The sequence below is a fragment of the Rhinolophus hipposideros genome (assembly GCF_964194185.1).
Source record: "Rhinolophus hipposideros genome assembly, chromosome: 6".
NCBI lineage: Eukaryota > Metazoa > Chordata > Mammalia > Chiroptera > Rhinolophidae > Rhinolophus > Rhinolophus hipposideros.
Window position 1 is genome coordinate 74249979 of NC_138052.1, and position 16657 is coordinate 74266635.

Sequence of the window (16657 nt, forward strand, 5' to 3'; positions counted from 1 at the left end):
TGTTTAAGAAAGATCAGGCCATCTTGCAGATTGTCTTTTGTTAATGTTTCAAATAGTTGGTACACTGGTACAAAACTGAACTGTCTTCTTCGGGGAGATGCACTATAATACTATGGCATATTGATTTGAATACAGAGGCCCAAATACATGTTGTTATAAAACTATGTCTTAAATAATTCAACACTAAATAACTGAACACTTTGTTATTAAAACAGCAGATATTGACAAAAAGTGACGACTAATAGTCATGTCCTCTTTAAAGTTAAAGGAAAACTATCTAGCATGGATTCTTTAAGAAAAATATGTTGATTACCCACGAAAAATAACAGGGTCTTCCACATGCATGCATGTGGGCACATACACATATGCTGTATATATTTGTATATATGTATATGACTCATCTGAAAAACAATGTAACTACAATTGTCATTCACTCAAATTTATGTTTCTGTTCCTCTAGATCAATTTATTTTTGACCTTGGTGTACCATGCTGGCTTTACTTGCTTTTTGGTTGGTTTGTTTTATTTATTTGTTTTCTCCAATTTGAGATTTTTGATGTGCAGTGTACCTGTCAGTGTTAAATGCTTGGAAACAAACCAGAGTTTTATGGAGTTTGCCCCATTTTATTTTTAATTTTAAAGACTGTAGATTGTTTCTGAGGACATCACATTTCGACTCACTTATTTACTTCATGTACATGGTAATTTAGGAGCTTCACCTGAGGAACAATCTTAGATCACCGGAAGGAGGGGAAAAATCAGTTGGGTAGGGCATGGACTCTATTGTCTTAAAAACTTATGGTCCTAAAAAAAAAAACAACAACAACAACAAAAAACTTATGGTCCTCTGTATTGCTTTTACTCGTCTTGTTTTTAAATGTTTCATTTGGAAACAGTTGCCAACAATACAGTTGCTATGTCACTTGCTTATGAAATTTTGTTAGATGGAAATGAAGGAGGGGAACAATGTAGTAAAATATCTATTAATAAAAAATAAATAATCAAATGTGAACTTGGAATTTATAATACCTTTTGACATAGTGTTTCATCCTAAGTAGCATGTTAATTTCTTCTCATAAAATAAATTATTATTTTTTTAAAATCTTCTATCTGAACAAGGATAAAAGTATTAGCAATTCTATTTTATACAGAGAATAAGAATGTTGGAACACATAGAAAAATCGGATTTGTAAATACTTTTAAATGGATTTACTTTTTATAACTGCACTGTATAAAACGAGGTATGGAAAATGTTCTTTTAAACTGCAATAGCTTGAAAGAGTTGGGGAATTGGTTTCAGAACATTGGTTAATGGGGAATTGTGTTTCTATTGTTTTCTATTTTTCCCCCCAAAAAGCACACCAATAAAATGTTAATTTTTATATGAGACCAATTTTTAAGCCACGAACAGATTTTTTTGAGAGTTTTTTCTAGATTTTTTGAGAGTTTTTTCTAGAGTAGCCAATTTTGTATGAAACAAATTATTTTAGGCCTAATTGCAGGAACAGTAGTTAGGCTGCTAGCTCTGCTAAGGTTGAATTTCATTTGAACTTTCTAATAGCATGATCTTTTTTTCAGAATTTAATAACTGACTCAAATATTTAATAGTGGAAGCTTTCATTAAATTAAAAAGAAATCAGGATATATTTTTAGAAGAACTAACTTATTTTCTTTATCAGTTTTATCTACTTTAGGAATAAAGGAAAAGAATGGAACCAATCTCTTTGTGTACATTAAAGCTATAACCCCAGCAAATAATTTATTTCAGTATATATCATTATTCAAAGTTTTGGAAAGAGCCAAATAGCAGTAATAACTATACTTCTAGTTCTACTGAATAGCAAATTGCACTGACTGGGTGAATCTCTTCACTTGTCTGCCGGATAATCATTCTTTTTAACACTCAAATATATTTTCTAGATCAATTTTAGATTGCACACTGTCAACGTTGGCATTACCTAACAGTTTTTGGTTAAGTAAAATGACTTGTTTTGAAATGCAAGTGGAGAAAGATGAGAGTTGAAAGATTTTGTTTCCATGTCATACTATAAATAGATGATAAAAGGTCATTAAATGGATTAATTTACAAGCATCCTTGAGAAATAGAATGTTTTTACATAAAAGCACATTGTAAACCTTTTTAATTAAATTTCATTGTACCATGCACTCTCTTCCCCCCAGGGTTCTCTTGACCTCTCACCTCTTGTTTTGTCCAACAGGCACTCCACTACTGGTGAGGAGAAGCAGTGACCCAGCACCAGGCCCACCTGCTGATGCCCAGCCAAGCGCTTCACACCCCAGTGGGCAGAGTCTGAAACCTGTTATTCCAGTATGTATCCTGCCGTTCGCATTTCTAATGAAAGATCAAAGTGCCTTACCCATAGCCTAACTGGGACTTTGCAGTCTTAAGTAAGTTGATAATTAGAGATCTTTCAATAGGATATATATATATATATATCCATATATATATACATATCAGATATGTATATGATATAGTTAGAATAGCTAGTATGAGCTATTACTAGTATATAGTTATAATGATAGCTATTATTGATATAGCACTGATGATGTGTCTCACACTGTTTTAAGTGCTTTACTGAACTTCCACATGAAAGGAAGAACACATTTTTGTCTCCATTTTACTGATAATGAAATTGAGGCAGAGGAAGTTTCAGTAATTTGTCTAAGGTCACAACTAGTAAGTGGCAAAGCGAAGAATTTAATCCAGATGGTTTGTCTCCAAAGTCTGTGCTCTTAGCCAGTGCTCTGTACTGTTCATCCCTTCATCCTCCTGCTTCATAATGCCCGAGGATATAATTTCTATATTTGATACAGATTAATGGGTTTTCAGTGTGTCAATGAGGTGCTTAGTGAAGTCATAACATGGTGAATGGTGATACAGTCTCAGGATACCGATATTATGGCTGCTGATGCCAGGATTGGGTTTCTAGAGCTCAACATCGAGATTAAATAAAAATACGATTACATACCAAAAGTGCTTATAAACAGCTGTACTTATCACTGTTATACTTATAATGTATAGGTGAAATGGAGAATGGTTTCCTAAGGAGACACTGTCCTTCCGTATGGAACTGTGGGATCTTTCTGCTAAATCCTGAGTTGCTCTGCAGATTTGTAATTGTGGTTCATCCTTTGAAAGGGCCTGAGAGTTAGATTGTGGTTAATGACTGTATCATTGGAATAGGTCATCTTCAATAATGTAACCATTCAAAAGTTTCCTAAAAGAGGGTTCTTCCCCATTTTATCTGTCTATAGTGCCTTAAGAAAAAGGCGATGTTTTATAGGCACATAAGGTTGCTGAATGAGCTAAATGGATTTTACTAGTTCGGTATACAATATTCTTATCAAGAATCAGTGCCAATGTATACGAGGTAGGAGCCACTATATCAAATCGTTGGGTAATTACTAATAGGTTTGTGGCAATATTTTGGCTTTTTTTCTGTAAACAAGGAAGCAAATATCCTGCAAATATTTTAGATGTAGTATTTCTGACTCAACATCCTTTAAGGAAACATATTTAATGGAAAACTACTTTGATACAAATCGTGTGTATGTGTTCTACTGTAATTAGTATAAACAGAACCAGTATGTGGTATGGTGTGTGTGTGTGTTTGTGTGTGTGTGTGTGTGTGTGTGTGTGTCTGTCTATGTGTGTGTGTTATAGATCTATTCATTTATCCCTGCATATCTAAACTTAGGGACTATTTAGAACTGCATTGTCCAATATCACAGCCATTGGCTACATGTGGCTATTGAGCACTAAGAACGTATTCTAAGTATACTATGCACACTAGAATTCAAAGATTAAAATACGGGGAAAAAGTAAGGTGAAGTAGCTCATTAATAATTTTCACATTCACTATATGTTGAAATGATACTATGTTTGGTATATGGGGTAGAATAAAATACATTATTAAACTTATTTTCACCTGCTTCTTTTTGTGTTTTTCTCAAGCTGTTTCTACTAGAAAATTTCAAATTACATCTGTGGATCACGTTCTGTTTCTATTGGACAGAGCAGCTCTAGACAGAACTAAAATTGGATATAGCATTAATGAAATGGTTTGAGACCCTAGGGAGAAGTTCTCTGAGTCGCACATCATCTCTGGGGTAGCAGTATGATTAGGTTTGCCTGGGGCAGTCCTAGTCCAGGCCTGTTGTTTGGCCATAATTATTAATAGTGTCCCCACTAACTCTCAGAGATGTCCATGTGTGGATGATAAATTATGTGACACCCTACATAGAGCCCTATAGTCACTTTTACTTTTTGCTCAGTAATAAGAGGAGCAGCCTTTCAAGGAAGCCTTCAGAACCTAACCACAAGTCTTACGTCGGAGCACGCTGCAGTGAAGGTTCTTTGTGGAAAGGGCCTGAGCCCAGGGAGTACAGAATTGGAGACTGCAGATTCTTTTCCACCATTGATGCGTGATGCTTCCTCCATCACTTCATCTGTACCATGCTTGATTCCCATGATTTAATAAGTGATGATGAATATGGGTGTGTGTGTGTGATAATGTAGCCATGTAGCAACTAATATGAAAAATAATCGCTTAAAAAGCTCTCTTCAATTGCATTTCATTTCAATATCCAAGGAAAAAAAACAATCAAAATTTCCATCTCTTAAACAGAGTGTTCACATGTAAGTAATTCACAGATGGCAGAGCCCCAAGTGGGTTATGTTCAATCATTCCCAAGAAATGAAACTTACTTATAACTCACAGCGTAAGAAGCTGTAAGGATGAATATTTGACACATTTGATTATGTTGAAATATTGCCTTTAAAACCACAGTTGATGACTGTTATTTTTAGTTGCACTTCATTAGACTTACTACAGAGGGAAGAGTTTTCTTTGAAGCCCAGAGATATGTGTTTTTGAAAAGTTGCAGTTGTTTTCTGGCTGGCTAAGTTATTACAAATTGGTTATTTAAGATGTACACCCTCAGACAAGTTAGAGTTTTAAAAAAGGATTTAAATTAGAAAAATCAGATTCTCTGCAAGCCTCAAATTCTGTGTATAATGAAAAGCCACCATCTCATTGTTACTTAGAGTATCACCAGATAAACAGCATGAAAATGCGTTTCCTTTCTTCCCCTTTTCATAAACCTATCCAGTTAATCAGAATAACATAGTTATTAATGTGCAAATAGTAATGACTCTTTTTCTTTCAAAGCAGTAGAAAATCTAATTCTACTGACTGCTTTTGAATTAAAGAAAGACAATCCTAGGGGCAAGATATTGTAGTGAGAGTCAGCTTATGGGACATCTTACCTTCCTTGCCTTGATTGTAACCTGGTGCTCTTGGCTTCAGGGCATGCCGTAAAACCAGGTTCTTGAAATTGATGTTCCTGAATTTGCGGATGGAAGAGAACTCTAAAACAGATGTGATGTTTTTTTCTTAATATCCGGTTAACTACCATGGTTGTTTTGTGTTTTAATGACTGTTTATAGTTTCACATTTAACCCCTAAAGCAAAAAGATCCTGCAGGGTGAGTAAATTAAAAAGTGGATTCCTGAAATTTATAATGCTGTGGTTGTTCTCAGATAATAAACGGCTTTGTTTGTTCTAAAACCTTTACTGGTCTTGCATCACCAAAATAAATTAAGAAAATACTGCTTGGTCTTTTAAAAGTCCAAGTCTATATTATATGCGTTTTATCTCTAAATAAATAAATAACATGACAGCCTTTGAGGTTGCTAGATTGGAAGTCCGTGGATGGGCTTCAGTGGGTTTGTTAAATCTGAAGTTTTGTGCCATAGCATGGAGTGTGTGTGTGTGTGTGTGTGTGTGTGTGTGTGTGTTTCATGAAGGAGACTCTATCACTGTTACCACGTTTTAAAAGGAAAACAAAAGATCAATAACTACTTGTTTTGAGGTTTTGAATGAAATAATGTGGGGAAGCAACCAATTCTCATAATATGATAAATGATAGAGATTGAGAAGTAATGTGGAAATTGCCAACCCCCCCCAAATATGTATTAAATAATAAAGAAGATGTGGTACATATATACAGTGGAATATTACGCAGCCATAAAAAAGAGTGCAATCTTACCATTTGTAAAAACATGGATGGACCTACAGGGTGTTATGCTCAGTGAAATGAGTCAGGCAGAGAAAGACAAATACCATATGATTTCACTTACATGTGGAATCTAAAGAACAAAATAAACAAACAAAACAGAAACAGACTTGTAGAATACAGAGAACAAACTGATGGTCGGCAGATGGAAGGGGCTGAGGGGACTGGATGAAAAAGGTGAGAGAATAAAGAAGTACAAAATGGCAGTTACAAAATAGTCACAGGGATGTCAAATATAGCATAAGGAATATAATCAACAATATTGAAATAACTATTAATGCCAGGTAGGTACTAAACTCATTTCAGTAGGGGTGGGATCACTTCATTAATTATACAATTGTCTAACCATTATGATGTACACCTGAAACTAATATAAATAATATTGAACGTCAACAGTAATTGGAAAAAAAAATTAAAAAAAATAAAACCCCTATAAAAAGTAAAAATAAATAATTAGTTATTTCATTACATCATCTTTCCTATCCAACACATAACATAGTATATAAATTCAGGATGTTAAATGAGTAGAAGTTTTTGAATTGCTGCATTTGAGGGGCCAAAAAGAACACTTTAGTCAGTAGCAACATAATTCTTCACAATAGTAAGATGGGGTAAAGGGCACAGACTGGTTGTGGTAAGGCATGGGGAGACATATTCGTATGTGTTTTCAGTAGTCCTGTTCACTGGAGATGGAGAGTGAAAACACAATGTTGGTTCTTTGGAGTTTTTGGTATTTTATCAGCAAAGAGTGGTAGATAGCTTCTAGTAACAGAAAATATTTCCAGTGAATAGAAGCATTCTCTTTGTGCCTTGCATATAATTGATTTGAGAAATTTTCCCTTTTGTATGCCACATATATTGAAATTATGGTCGATGTTGCTCCTGGTTTAAGCATTTTTAAATCTATAAAAGAAATGATCAAGCTATTACAGGGAAATTTAAATCGGTTGGCTTTTAGGATTAAAATCATTGCATTGCTACTGAGCTGTCAGAGGGCTTTTGGTTGTGGGTTGCTGACTGTTAAAATCCAACATGGAAACTTCACAAAATTTCTGAATAACCAAATCATATATTTCTATCCATTAGATACGCAATTAAGTAGCTGTAGAAACACTGGAACAAAACAGTCATTGTAGACACTGATGTAAATTGGAAGGGAGGCTCTATCCATTGTCTTCCGTCATGGAGAGAAGGGTACTGAACAGCAAAGGGTGGGGGGAATAGCATGTAATGTATAATTGCATTATTTAGAGATACTAATGCCTACAAAAGGTTTTTCTTTTTTTTCTCCCCCTTACTGACACAGTGATTTAATAATAGTCCTGGTGTTTGTAACTCCAGCTGTTCACGCTGTGTGCTGATAAGACCAGAGCTTGGAGACACATTGCAACGATGGTTTTCATATGGCTTTGTTTTTAAGAGATAAAGCTACCATCCAGTATTTCATGGGGCTAAATGTTTACTTAGTTTGGCAATTTTAGGCAGCTTGATTTCTGAAGCAGTTATATTTCTAAGATGTGAATGTAGATGGGGAAAGTCCAGAAGCCCAATTTATTCTGCAACAGAGATTTTCACCAAACCTTGCAGAAGTCAGTGAATCACATTCAGCTTGTCTGAATATCTGTACCATGACTAATCAAGGAACCTTGGAAATGTGACCCCTGCTTACGCGTGTGCTCCCCCATCATTCTTAAGTCTAGTCCAGAACTGAAACTCTAAAACAAAGTTTACTATGCAGAGGTCAGTTTCAGAAATGAAAAAGGTAACCATGACATGTTGTCTTTTGCTGTTTAAATTGATCTGCACATAAAGAAAATTGAATGAGTTTTGCTTTTATGTCAAAATAAATCGATCTCTTCGATGTCCGAGACCTCTGCTTTGTGCCATCTGGAAAGCATAAGACGTGGTGGTCCCTGTCCTCAAGAAACTTACAACCTAGTTATGAAGACCAGATCTAAAGCAGTTAAACAACCCTAGAAATCTGCAAGCAACTATCAAATGATCAAATAATACATTTTTAACAAGCAAAATTAGTGCCTATAGTCTGCCCTCTGCTCAGCCTCATAAACCCCTAAAGGGAATTGTCGTGTGCAGTATCTTTATTAGTTCTTGCCTCACTCAAATATAACCACCTGTTTGCATGTCTGTTAGAAGACTGAACTCCTCAGAGGTATGAGCCAGTGTATTCATTTTTTGTATTCAAGCCCCCAAGCACAGTGCCTGACACATAAGTATATGACTAGAAGATTAAAACTTTTACTTCTGGGATAGGTAAAATAAATTTAATTCAACAACTTTTAACTAATTTAGTTAAGGCATATATATTTGTATGTATGTGTATTATATGTGTGTGTATGAATTAGAATGTAAAAATTGTGAAATAACCTGTTTAACATACTGTTTTGCTCCCTAAGTAGCTTTAGTTTAGAATTCTCTGCTTTAGGACAATATTACCTGTGTGGCAAGGGGAGAGGAATGTTTAAACACAAATTCTCCAGTTGGAATTAAGATGCTGGTTGGTGGCTGAGGTCAGCAATTTCAATTGTGAGATCCATTTCATCTTCTTACAGTTCTATCAATGAACATCATAGAAATTGATTCTGAGAAAGAATAAAAAATATAGGAGGAGAACAAACCATGATAATTCTAGTAATAAACCACTGTAAGACTTAATTTTGTTAGCGCCCCTGATATACGAACACGGAGTAGAAATTAATATACATGCAGTGCAGTCAATTATCTGAGTTCTACTTGGTCAACAAAACTATGAGTTCTAGATTCAAAAGGCTAGTATGGTAATGTTGGTAGTTAGTGCTTTGTAATTTTCTAATAACTGTTCAAAGAATTTTTAAAATCCTTGAGTAGGCTAGAAGTTTGTGGACCAGATACCTCTCTTATACCTATCACATCTAAAGGTTTCCCCTTCTAAATTTTCCTCATATTCTATTTTCTTTAAAAAAATTTGTCAAATGATGTGAAAGAAAATAAAAGTAAAAATCCTGGTATGTTTACAAGGAGTTTTTTAGCAGAACACTCATAAATGTATCATGTTAGCAGTATGGACAGATGTAATTTGACAGTGTTGTTTGAAATTTGGTCAAGATGATGTTTATAGTAGCTATATTCTGAAGTTCACGATCCTGTATCCTGATTGCATCAATATCTCCGTGACCCTGAGAAAATTATTTAAATTGTGGATGATTTCCTCAGAAATTTTGTGTAACTAAAAAGAAATAACAGATAGAAATCTTATATGAACTCCTGTTTTTGTTAGGGACTCAAACATCCAAAGTAGCAGCTTCAGGGTTCCAGATGTGAATTATTAACTTGGTTGTGTGAATTAAACTTCTTTTTATATAACGGAACTGAATTTAAAAAAAAAAATGTATTTTATCATTACAGCTGACGTTCAATATTACATTAGTTTCAGGTGTACAGCATAGTGATTTGACATTTATGTAACTTATGAAGTGATCCCCCTGATTGGCCTAGTACCCATGTGACCCCATACATAGTCATTACTATGTTACTGACTACATTCCTTATGCTTTACTTTGCATCCCCATGACTATTTTGTAACTACCAATTTGTACTTCTTAACCCCCTCCTCGTTTTCACCCAGCCAAACTGGCAAGCATCAAAATGTTCTCTGTATCTATGAATTTGTTTCTATTCCATTTGTTTGTTTTGTTCTTTAGATTTCACATATAAGTGAGATCATATGGTGTTTGTCTTTCTCTGTCTGATTTACTTGTGCTCAGCACAATACCCTCTAGGTCTGTCCGTGTTGTTGCAGATAGCAAGATTTCATTCTTATTTATGGCTGAGTAATATCCCATTACATATATATACCACTTCTTCTTTATCCATTCGTCTACTAATGGAGATTTAGGTTGCTTCCAAATCTTGGCTGTTGTGAATAATGCCACAATGAACATATGTATGCATATGTCTTTTTGAGTTAGTGTTTTGGGTTTCTTCGGATAAATACTCAAAAATGAAATTGCTGGGTCCTTCTTTGTCTCTTGTTGTTACCTTTGTTTCAGAGTTTATTTTGTTAAGTATAGGTATTTATTGCTACCATGGTTTTTTTGTTTGTTTCCATTTTCATGAAATATCCTCTGCTATCCCTTTACCTTCAGACCATGTGTGTCTTTCAACCTGATGGGAGTCTCTTATGGGCAACATATGTAAAGGTCTTGTTTCCTTATCTATTCAGCAACCCTATGTTTTTTGTTTGGAACATTTAATTCATTTCCATTTCAAGTGTTGATAGATATGTAGTTCTTACCATTTTATTCATATTTTTTATCTTTTTTTATTATTATTTAAGAGTCCCTCAAGGTTCCTTATAATACCAGTTTGGTGGTGATGAACTCCTTTAGCTTTTTCTTGTTTGGGAAACTCTTTATCTGTCTTTTGATTCTAAATGATAGCTTGGCTAGGTAGAGTAATCTGGCTGTAGATCCTTGCTTTTCATCACTTTGAATATTTTGTGCCAATACCTTCTGGCCCTGCAAAGTTCCGTTGAGAAATCAGCTGGCAGTGTTATGAGAGCTCCCTTACAGGTAACTAACTGCTTTTCTCTTGCTGCTTTAAGATTCTTTCTTTGTCCTTAACCTTTGGCATTTTCAGTATGGTGTGTCTTGTCATGGGTCACTTTGGATTCATCTTATTTGGCTTATTTGGGACTCTGCACTTCCTGGGTTGTATGTCTATTTCCTTCACCAAGTTAGGGAAAGTTTCCATCATTATTTCTTCCAATAGGTTTTCAATTCCTTGCTGTCTCTTTTTTCCTTCTGGTACCCTGATGTTGTGAACGTTGATACACTTGATTATGTCTCAGTGGCCCCTTCAACTATTCTCATTTTTTTGGATATTTTTTTTCTTTTTGCTCTTATCTTCTAAATCACCGAGTTCATCCTCTGCTTCATCTAATCTACTGTTGATTCCCTCTAATGTATTCATTTCAGTTATTATATTCTTCATTTCTAACTGGTTCTTATTTATGTTTTCTGTCTCCATTTTTATGTTTTCTGTTTCTTTGTTGAAGTTCTCTCTGAGATCATTGAGCATCCTTATAATCAGTGTTTTGAATTCTGCATTTGGTAGATTGCTTTTCTCCATTTTGTTTAGTTCTTTTTCTGGAGGTTTGTTCTGTTTGTCCATTTTGGAAATGTTTGTTTGTCTCTTCATTGTGGCTGTCTCCCTGTATTTGTTTCTATGTAGTAGGTAGGGTTGCTATGTCTCCAGGCCTTGGTAGAGTGGCCATATGTAGTAGGTGGCCTGTGGGGCCCAGCAGCGCCATCTCCCTGGTCACCTGAGCCAGGTGTTCCAGATGTGTCCCTTATGTGGGTTCCATGTGTCCTCCTATTGTATTTAAGCCTTGGTTGATATTAGTATGGCAGTGGGAGGGATTGGTTGACTGTTGACTGGTTGTAAGGACTGGCTGTGACTACAGTGGACTACAGTGTAGGAGCTGTTGTACAGGTGTTGAGCCTGTGGTACAGGATTCACTTTGGTGGGGCTCTGATGCCTGCTGAGTCTGCCCTTGGGGTGTGTTGTTTATGGAGGTGATTGGGTGATCCTCTTGTATGGTCTAAAGCTGGCCACCATATATGTTGGTTCAGGGACCTCTTGGGAGGAGCTTTGTTGCAGGCCAAGTTCAGCCACTATTTATGCCCTGCCCAAGCTACTTGGTATGAGCTACAAAATGGTCTCCAGATGGCTGCCACTTTTGCTGGGCTTGGAAGTGCCTGGGAGAAGCTAAGCTTCAAACTGAGGCCAGCTGCCACTAATGCTAGGCTTGGAGCTATGTAGCAAAAGGTACATGCTGAGGCCAGCTTCTTCTTGCTTGGGTTTGTAAACCTTTGAGAGATTTTAGGAAACTTCGCAACATGAGCAAGATAGGCTACTTGTATGGAAAAGCCACTGGAAGCAGCTTGGGTGGGCCAACAAATTAGGTAGAGCGGGGTCTCAGAGAATCACCACGGCAGAATGCATGTTGTTAGCCAGGTTGATGGACACTCAGATATGGAGCCTGCTTGTGCATGCAGACTGGGTGAGCGGCGGGCTCAACAAAGGAACAATGGCTTCTTCCGGCACTTCTGTCTGGGATAAAGCTTCCTCTCCAGCTATCGTCCTGAAGCCAGATATTTCAGTTTCTCTTTGTATGTCTCTGGCACATTTTGAGCTGCTGCCCCAGAGCTAGAGTTCAGAGCATGGGAGTCCATCAGTGAGTAAGTCTTTGTGCAGGCCCCTTAAGAGGAATGCCTGGGACTCCAGCAGGCCTCCATTTCACTCAGCCACAATCTCCGCTGGTTTTCACAACAAGAACTTATGGTGACTTTTCTCCCTGCCAGTGGAACCCTTGGCTGGGGATCCTCATGTGGGGCTGGGACCCCTCGCGACTCATAGTGGACCTTCTGATTTTTAACCACCACATGTGGGTGTGGGACCTGCCAGTTTCGTGTCTCTGCCCCTCCTACCAGTCTTGTGGTGTCTTCTTCTGTATGTCCTTAGTTGTAGGATTTCGGTTCAACTAGATTTCAGGCAGTTCTCAATGATGGTTGTTCTGTATTTAGTTCTAATTTTGATGTAGTCTGGTAGGTGAGCATATCATTTACCTACACTGCCAACTTGACTGGCAGCCTGAATTCAACTTTAAATTTTATTGTAACGTCTCCATATTTATGTGTTCATAGAATGAGGTTATAGTTATATCCAAAACACCCAAATTTATTTTTATTGCTCAGAGTAACTATATGTATATAGTTCAGTCATATTGAACTATATTTGGATATATGTATCCAAATATGCAGACACATAAAGGCAGCAACATAAAAATATACATACGTATGCACACTCATCCTCTTTAGAGGAGAGCACTACTTAAATTTGAAGATTAACCTTCAAGTAGATCATATTACTGTAATGTGAAGTTCAATGATATGGACCTTGTCTTCTGTGTTCTGATCTTCTATATGTAATTTTCTTCCATGTTGTGGACATTTACTAAAGATTGATGGCATGGAAGGAAAGGATTCATGAGCGTACACCTTGAGAAGAAGCAGGACAATCCACACTGAGAGGAAAAGAAAAACTTTTCTTTTTCTTTGAGCATGGTGTGATTCTTAGAAATATCCTTTGATGGGGGATTTTTTTTTCCCCCTCACACCATACACTCTTCTGAAGTGTAAGTTTCATTTTGGTTTTTCCTTTCAAAATGTAGTCATAGAACAACAGTACACAAACATTTAAAAAACTTTTCCTCTTTTCTCAGGAGGGGTGATTGCTTTCCTAATACTTCTTTACTATAAACTAGAAATCTTATTTAGATGAAACCCAATTTAAAAGTAGCTACTGTGTGCATTTTACGCTGTGGAAACATATAGCGTCCTGGTAAGCAGTGTGTGAGCTTGTCACTATACAGCTTTTGATGTCTGATTAGATAATCATAGGGACATCTGGAGTGAGTTAGGTTTGAAGTTGCTGGTGTGAAGCACTGGAGAATCCACAGCCTTTTGACAGACTTCAAACAGTAAAAACATCGCTACTTTTAGAAAACCTCTTTTAACTTGCATCTGACTGTCGATTTTCAGACTAACATAGCCCTGATGTTTACCAACTGACTTTTCAACCTATTTTCACTACAAAACTGCCTACCTTTCAAGCAGAGAATAGGTAAGTGGCATTTGTAGCAAAAATCATAAAGGATTTTTTCACACACCCCGCTTTAAAGGATGTCACAGATTCTTTTTTTGTTTGTTTGTTTCAGGTGTACAAAACAATGTAATAGACATTTATATCCCTCAAAAAGTGATAATCCCCCTCCCTCAATCTACTACCCCTCTGATATTATATATATATATATATCTGTTACAATTCCATTGACTCTATTCCCTATGCTGTACTCCACATCCTGTGACTATATATATAAATATGTGTAACGTATACGTATATATATACGTATATATTTATTTGACATTCCATATTATTCAGCTTCAGCTGTACAGCGCAGTGGTCAGACATCTACACCGTCCCTGAAGTGGTCTCTCTAATAAGACAAGTGCCCATCTGACACCCTACAAAATCTTTGCAACATTATTAGTTCTATTTCCCAAACTGTATTTCATATCCCCGTGGCTATATTGTGATTACTAATTTGTACTTTCTAAACCCTTTCCCTTCTCCCCCATCACCACCCTCTCCCACTTAGCAACCCTCCGTTTTTGTTTTTTCCCCACTATATCTCTGAGTCTATTTCTGTTTTGGTTGTTCATTTATTCTGCTTTTTAGATTCCATATATAAGTGATATCATATGGTATTTGTCTTTCTCCGTCTGACTTATTTCACTTAGCATAATATTCTCTAGGTCCATCCATGTTGTTGCAATTGGTAATATTTCATTCTTCTTTATGGCCAAGTAATACTCCATTGTATAATATCAATATATCACAGTTTCTTTTTCCAGTCATCTGTCGATGGCCATTTTGGTTGTTTCCATATCTTGGCTATTGTGAATAGCGCTGCCATAAACAGGGGTGTAAATATTTTTTCAAATTAGTATTTTAGATTTCTTTGGATAGATACGTAGGGGTGGATGTCATAGATTCTTAAGCATCAAAAGTCAGAATTGGTGGACTTGCTTAAAGAAATTGTATCGGTCCATTTTTTTCTACTTCTAATATCAGTTACTGTGTCAATCACCCATGTTTTCTTAATTTTAATTTTTAAATAAGCATATTTGACACTCAGTTCTATGAAAATCCAAAAATAAACAAGAGGCATAAAATAAAGGTTTTATTAGTATATGATAATTCTTTGTTGTTTCATGAATAAAATGATTATATACCTATAAATATTATATCTGAATATATTTATAACATTTGACCACGTCACTCTCCTGTTTTGAAATGTCCGACCATTTCCAATGCATCCAGGACATATTTTAAATTTCTTGGTATGGCTTTTTTTTCCTCTCTTTTTTTTGTGGTATAATATAATATTTACCATCTTAACCATTTTCAAGTATACAGTTAAGGGGCACTAAGCATATTCATATTATTATGCAGGCATCACACCATCACACCATCCATCTAGAGGACTCTTTTCATCTTGCAAAACTAAAACTTTACACCTATTAAACAATATCTCCATACCCCACTTCTCCCAGCCCCTGGCAACTACCATTTTACTTTCTGTCTCCATGATTTTTGACTCCTCTAGGTATCTCGTATAAGAATTTATTACTGGCTTATTTCACTAAGAAAAATATCTTCAAGGTCCATCCATGTTGTATCACTCCCTTCCTTTTATTCCTGAATAATATTCCATTGTATGTGTATAACAAATTTTGCTAACCCATTCATCTGTTGACAGACACTTGCGTTGCCTTCAATTTTTAGCTATTGTGAATCATGCTGCTATGGATATAGATGTACAAATACCTTTTTCAGACCCTGCTTTCCATTTGGGGATTATATACCCAGAAGTGGAATTGCTGGATCATATGATTATTATATTTCAAAATTTCTGAGGCCTCACTATACAGTGGCTGTACCATTTTACATTCCCACCAGCAGTGCACAGGGTTTCAATCTCTCTACTTTCTCTCCAACAGTTGTTATTTTCTGATTTTTTGATAGTAGCCATGCTTATGGGTAGGAGGTAACAACTTGTGGTCTTGATTTGCATTTCCCTAGTGATTAGTGATGTTGAGCATCTTTTCATGTCCCTAGTAGCCATTCATATATCTTCCTTCGAGAAGTATCTGTTCAACTTTTTGCCCATTTTTGATGTGGGTTGTTAGTTTTGTTGCTGTAGACTTTAGGATTTCACCATATATTCTGGATTTAGGTTTCTTATCAGATAGATGATTTGCAAATATTTTCTCTTTCTCTATAGGTTTTCTTTTCACATTATTGATGGTGTTCTGTGATGCACAAAAGTTTTTTCATTTTTGTGAAGTCCAGTTTGCCTACTTTCTTGTTGTTTGTGTCTTTCGTGTCATCTAAGAAATCACTGCCATCTCCAATGCTGCAAAGCTTTTGGCTTGTGCTTTCTTCTAAGAGTTCTAGAGTTTCAGTGGTTATGTTTAGGTTTTTGATTCATTTTCACTTAATTTTTGTATATGGTATTAGGTACAGGTCAAACTTTATATTTTCTGACTATCTAGGTTTTCCAGAACCATTTGTTGAATAGTCTGTCATATCCACATAAAATGGTCTTGGTACACTTGTCGAAAACCATTTGACCATGTAAGCAAGGGTTTGTTTTGAGGTTGTTGGCATGACTTCACAACCTAACCCCAGCCTATATGCTTTGCTTCACCTCTAGCTGTATCACTTTAGGTACCCCAAGAATGCAATTTCTCAAATGTGCAAAGAATGCTTCTGCCTGTATGTTTTTGCCCAGCTGTTTATTCTGTCAGGCAAATCACAAGTGTCATTATCCCCCTTTTCCCTAGTGAATGTCTAATTTTCTTTTAAAACCCAGTACAATGGTCTCTACAGTCTCTTTCTTTACTACTCCTTCCCTAAGCCCTCTTTGTTACAG

The 16657-nt window shown here is 36.1% G+C and overlaps 1 protein-coding gene across 2 annotated transcripts in view; it reads left to right on the forward strand.

Annotated features, from left to right (window-relative positions):
• The window catches only part of PARD3B (par-3 family cell polarity regulator beta), a 973558-nt gene that overhangs the window by 443072 nt on the left and 513829 nt on the right, over window positions 1-16657 (forward strand). Inside the window, exon 4 of one of the 2 annotated variants that reach the window (XM_081052860.1) lies at window positions 2220-2409. Coding sequence is in view for 1 of the 2 variants with exons in the window: in XM_081052859.1 (XP_080908985.1) it covers window positions 2220-2329 (110 nt within the window). In the remaining variant the exon portion in view is untranslated. The remainder of the gene's footprint in view (window positions 1-2219; window positions 2410-16657) is intronic. The other variant, XM_081052859.1, reaches the window with a different exon arrangement.